We start from the raw sequence: 6,022 nt of genomic DNA, 5'->3' as shown, positions 1-6,022 counted from the left end.
GATTTTCATTATAGTACCATGACTTTATCGGCCTTATAGAAAAGTTTTCTAATGAAAATCATGCACAAAATGTTCAACTTTGGTTAAGATAGCTAGACAGTGTAAATTTGGCAGCGTTACAATTGACGGCTGTGTGGTTTCGGCTACTGCGCATGCTTTTCATGCGTACGTGTCGCACATTGGATTCAAATTTTTTTAGTTGACACGTATACAAATAAAAAAATAGTCTTTCTTTTCTCAAAACAAATGATAAATTTATTTATTTATGAATATGTTGCATTTTCGCTCATTGAATTTATAAGTACAGTATCTGAACATTTTATCGTAGTAATACGAGGGTGATCCGATAAGTACTTAGTCTACAAAAGAAAAACGAAAATTTTGGAAAAGTGGCGTTTTATTTTTCAACATAGTCTCCTTTTAGTTCAATACACTTGGCCCAGCTATGCTCCAACTTGTTTAACCCGTCTGAAAAATACGTTTCCTGGAGGTCTGAAAAGTAGGCTTTCGTGGCAGCGATTACCTCCTCATTCGACTCAAATTTCTGTCCGGCGAGTGATTTTTTCAAGTTTGGAAACAAAAAGAAGTCGCACGGGGCTAAATCTGGAGAATGCGGTGGATGGAGCAGCAGTTCGTAGCCTAATTAGACCAATTTGGTCATGGCGACGGCGGAGATGTGAGCCGGTGCGTTGCCATGATGGAAGGGCACTTTTTTCTTCGCCAAATGGGACCGTTTTTTCTGCAATTCGATGTTGAATCGGACCGATAATTCGGCATAGTACAGCCCTGTGACCGTTTTGCCCCTCTCCAGGTAGTCGATGTAGATCACACCTTGCGAATCCCAGAAAACGGTGGCCGTCACCTTTCCGGCCGATGGGGCAGTCTTCGCCTTCTTCGGAGCACATTCGCCGGGTAAAGTCCACTGTTTCGACTATTCCTTGGTCTCTGGTGTATACCAGTGGATCCATGTTTCGTCGACTGTCATGAAACGACGCAGAAACTCCTTCGGATTGAGCTTAAACAGCGTCAGACATTGCTCTGAAGTTGTCTCACGGTTGCGCTTGTTGTCCGGAGTGAGCAAACGCGGCACCCATCGCGCCGACAGCTTTCTCATGCCTAAAATTTCATGCAGGACATGACCCACGCGGTCTTTTGAGATGCCTACGATCTTAGCTATCTCGCTCACCTTCAATCGTCGATCTGCCAATACAAAATCGTGAATTTTTGTCATGTTATCCTCCGTGGTAGCCGTTTTCGGAGCACCTGGACGTTGCTCTTCAAAAATCGACTCGACGTGCGACCACGTTGAAACTCGTTAAACCAATTTTTGACGGTCCCCATCGAAGGAGAAGTCACCGTACACAGCATCCAAGCGCTTTTTGATTTCGCTGCGCGATTTCCCTTCCAAAAACAAGAATCGGATCACCGACCAATTTTTTTTCCATTTTTCCATTTTTCAAAAATCAACGGACACACTTGCTTTCACACGCTCTCAAAAATAAACTACAACTCCTATCCGGCTGAAATCTTGACAGTAACCATCGAGAAGGTTGTACTACGCGATAGAATATTTCTTTTGCGAGAGTGGCGCCATCGGGCGGTGAGGTTAAGTACTTATCGGACCACCCTCGTACGTACCTCGTAGAGTCACATTAAAACTTGTACAGAAATTATTAAATTACATACATACTTGCGCAAATGAACAAAATTTCAACCACTTTGACGAACGATGTAATGCTGTATTGAAGGAATAATTTTTAATTATGATTACATGCAACAACTACAACTCATTAAAAAATTACACTACAATAAAAAAATATTATTCTAAAGAATTACTCATTTAAATTAATAATATAATTTTTTACATTACAATATGTAATTCAATTGTTATCGATACTCTTATGCAGTAAATTTTTTTTAATAGCTGTAGCACGAGCTAATATTTGTGCTTTACTCGTCGATCGGAGTAAAATATTATTTTCGAGTATATTTTTCAAATAATCTCGAAAATATCAGTATTTACATTGCACAATTATTAATCAAAATGTGCATGTCAATGAAAGAAAAATCTTCATTTTGCCGATTGATTTTTTTTATCAACATGGCAATACACTTTTTATGTTTCGTAACTCGCGGTCGACCTCATACATCTTCACTAAGCATTACTTCTATTCTTTTTGGGCCTTTAGCTTTGTAAACATCAATAAGTATATTACGATTAATACTTGCTTTTGCTATTCGTGATAACATATTAGATGAAATACAATCTTTGAGAAATTCCAGAGAAGTTTTGTTAGTAGAGTGGGTAGTTTTCAAAGCTTCATTGCGTAAAAAATCGGAAGTACTCTGAGTGAGATTGTCAATTATTGAATTGGCAATTTTAATTTTAGCAACAAGCTTTTGCAAAGTATTGACATCTGTAATAGCATTGTGCGCTACTTCTGCGCTTTCCGAACCTTGATAATACATAGCTAGAGATGTTTGAGAAAAAGACTTTTTTCTCAATACTGGCATGTACTGGCAAAACTTTGTGAAAGATGTGTAGTGTATCGCTAAATCCACTTATAATAGTCTTGAATTCTTCCAGCAAATAGAGTCTTGATAAAGTCCTTAATAATATGGGAAAGTCAAATCTGTATCCATTATGAGCTACAAGTATAACATTGTTGCCTTGTTGATGCAAAAATGTTAAAAAGTTTTCGAGTGCAACTCGAAGTGACATAGTTTTTAATAATGTGTAACCGTAAAACATCTCGACCCCAATAACTTGAAGACCGGTGATATCACTGATGCGCTTTGGTATACCCCTGGAAGGAATAACATAGGCATTATAAATTTCATCTTTTGAACAAGCTGCGATCTAGAAAAAAAAGATCAAATATTTATACCAGAGTACAAAATAAATTTATTTACTTAATATTTATTTGATTTACTTGCGTCATTTCTGGATTCTTTTTTAGACCCGCCGTTTCCAAGTCGAAGAAAACTTGTAGCATTCGTGTAATCGCTTTGATCTAAAAATTATAAATTTGTATCAATAAACAAACTATATACACGTGATACAAAAAACATACTTACAAATCAAAATCAGTAACAAAAAATTACTTGATTTTAAATCATTTTCAAGCAGCTGGGGGACAGTATCAATGCAGCAATCAGATGCATAAGTGATTTCTTCCTTACGTTCCGCGACAGAATATTTGTTAGATCTACTCTTTTTTAATTGAATCCGCCTTCGTTTCTTTTTAATAGTTGATGCTGTTGATGTCTTTAGCTTGACGATATTGCATTTTGAAATAGCCAGGTGGTAATTCAAGTTTCAAATTAACGTATAAGACATAAACAGTTCCCAGGTTCCATTGGCAAACTGTAGCAGCAACTCGCACAAGAAAAGAGCCGGCATAGTGCCTATTTTTTGGATGTTTACTAGCCACAACGTTGTTGAATGACTCATTTCCCTGCGTTGAACCGCAAGGCGCCAATTTGTTTGCATTTTTAACTGCTGCTCTAAATATTTCCGTCAGCTTGACTAGTAAATTTTCATCAATAAGTGATTTACCGTGAGGCAAGTTTTCATGCACGTAAACGCTAGCAGCAGAATATATACACCATTTTCTACAGTGACTATGATCACCAGACGAATGCAGGACTATGCTCAATAAAGCAGATCGAACCCCATCCACACCACCCTGATTTTGTTTAATTGCAATTGAAAAACAGTTAATAAAATAATTGTGCACTTTTTGAGATGTTTTTAACTGAATTAATTTCTTAATTAAATTTTTTTTGCGTGATTTGTATCTGATCATTCCTCAATATATTCTTCAGCTTCTCTCCGCAAAGCAAAAATTGTCAACGAATCATCATCCATTATAAGTACAGATATCAAGGCATTATATTTGTTTAATAAAGAATTATTGAGCACTAACTCTTTAGCAATATCGGCTTCCATTCATTTAGGGTTTTTTTCATAGTTCATGCGACAGTTGTGATTAGATGAATTTTGTCCACGTGCACATTTTGCACATTTTTTAGTACGACCTGTTTGACCAATCATCTTACCTGTTCTTCTTACTCTCAGTGAAGTATGTCCTATAAAATTGTAATATAACATATTTAAATATTCTGAATGCAAAATTTGTATAAAAAGACATAAAAGGCCATTATTTATTGATTGGGTATATAATAATATTTCCAGCACAAGTGTCGCTTTCTTTCAATTCTACTCGTATCAATAGTCATAAGTTCATCCATCAAATACAGTCTCAGGTAAACAGTATTATCAAAAGAAAAAAAATATTTAATTGAATATTAAAACTTAAACTTTCTTACCAGACTATTAACAAAATTATTAGTCTGCAACTTGGGGCATATAATTTTGACAGTTACGAAAGCATAAAAAATAGATGGTATTCATAGAGTTGTAGCTGAATGTTATCAAATAATATTTGACAAACCAGAAGAACTATTTATAAGAACGTCCTGTCCCGCGCCTTTGCCAGTCCGTATCTAACCCACCAGCTAATTTATGTTCTATACGTTTCTTTGTAGAAGTAGTATTTGATTTTTTAGGGGATGCTCTATATTATCATCTTTTAAACTTGTACACCTGAAACAATACATGCACAGACACACGGGCATGCACACATGCACTCAAAAACATTTGCATCAGAAAAAATCATATGAATACTAAATAAAAATACAAATGAAATTAGACTGAAATGGAACTTATAAAGTGATTCGAAAATGGAATGAATATGAATGATGACAGGAATATTTTAACAAAAATGATGGCGATGAATAAATGAAAAAGATGATAGTTAGCTCACAGTCGCTTTCAAGTATACAAAAAGTAAAACAATGAAATACTATTCTCTGTATTCCATTTGTTCAATAATTCTATTGTTACATTGATATTTTTAAAATTACGATTTTTTTGCCTGGCAATTTGAAATCAAATATAACAAAAGAAAAGACTAATTCGTTATATAAAGTGTAATGTGGTACATTACAAGGCTTTGCCTGAGAGTGATGCACTATTTGCAACACTTCATGAAAGCCATCCCCGTCCCTTGCCGCCCCATTATCAGCCGAATAATTATGCCTTACTCGCGGTCTAATCGACACACTGCTTTACTCTCAAATTCACCTACTCACACCCAAGAAAACGACACAACAAGTCAATGAACGCGATCCGACGGATGAAAAAAAAAAAGTGAGTGCATGCACACACACTCCCGACCACGTGTTGCCGGTTGGAAAGAAAAACACGAAAACTTGACTGGGAAATGCAGCGAAAATGCATGTTAGCGGTATATGCAGATCCGTTACACTCTCAGACACTGACATGGACACTCTGGAGACGCTTGCACACCTGGGAGCGACCAAAAAATCGTCGATGAAACGGCAGTCGGCAATCAACTGTGTCAGGCTGCTGTGCACCATCGGGGACATCCTGAGCGCCACACACACAAACACTGCTACCGATCACTGACAACACCTGGAGTTACAGATACATAACACCCGGGTACACACCACACGACCGAAGGGGAACACTCCAGGAGGCTCTTCGGAGGCCGGTAACGGAGCACGAGGTTGACACGCGGGAGCGAGGACGACCATCTTGGAGAGTAAGATAGACTAAGCGAGAGCGAGCGAGACAGACTAAACAATAGCGAGCGAGACAGATCATATGAAAGCGAGCGAAGTAGAATAAATACCATACTAATTCAAATGCAAATGCGATGATGAGGGCGCTACGAAGATAAAACTGACATACAATTATTGTATCATTGCAAAATATCTAGTGATACAATTTAGAACATGGAATATACTAAATTAAAAATTAGAAAATACTTGTATGCGGCCGCTATAATCCCTTAAGTGTATTAATAAGCGACAAACAATCTGACAAATTAAATTGATAATTGACTGATGAAATTCGAAACTCTGACGAAACTCACCAGTGACGTCACGACCAATAAGCGAATTAGAACAAAATTTGATTTCTGTCCGCAACGAA

At 37.0% G+C, this 6,022-nt stretch overlaps 1 protein-coding gene across 1 annotated transcript; it reads right to left on the bottom strand.

Annotated features, from left to right (window-relative positions):
* Positions 1 to 2,142: 2,142 nt before the first annotated feature.
* LOC131675189 (uncharacterized) lies at positions 2,143 to 2,996 on the bottom strand. Its single transcript, XM_058954086.1, has 3 exons — positions 2,934 to 2,996; positions 2,509 to 2,860; positions 2,143 to 2,456 (listed from the first exon to the last, which is right to left on the bottom strand). The coding sequence occupies exons 1-3, from the start codon at positions 2,994 to 2,996 to the stop codon at positions 2,143 to 2,145; spliced, it is 729 nt and encodes a 242-aa protein (XP_058810069.1).
* Between the last annotated feature and the right edge of the window lie 3,026 nt (positions 2,997 to 6,022).

The sequence above is a fragment of the Phymastichus coffea genome, unplaced genomic scaffold (genome assembly GCF_024137745.1).
Source record: "Phymastichus coffea isolate CEN01 unplaced genomic scaffold, Cenicafe_Pcof_1.1 PCOF00017, whole genome shotgun sequence".
Taxonomy (NCBI): Eukaryota; Metazoa; Arthropoda; class Insecta; order Hymenoptera; family Eulophidae; genus Phymastichus; species Phymastichus coffea.
The sequence above is the reverse complement of the archived record's forward strand: the minus strand, read 5'-3'. Positions and strand labels throughout refer to the sequence as shown.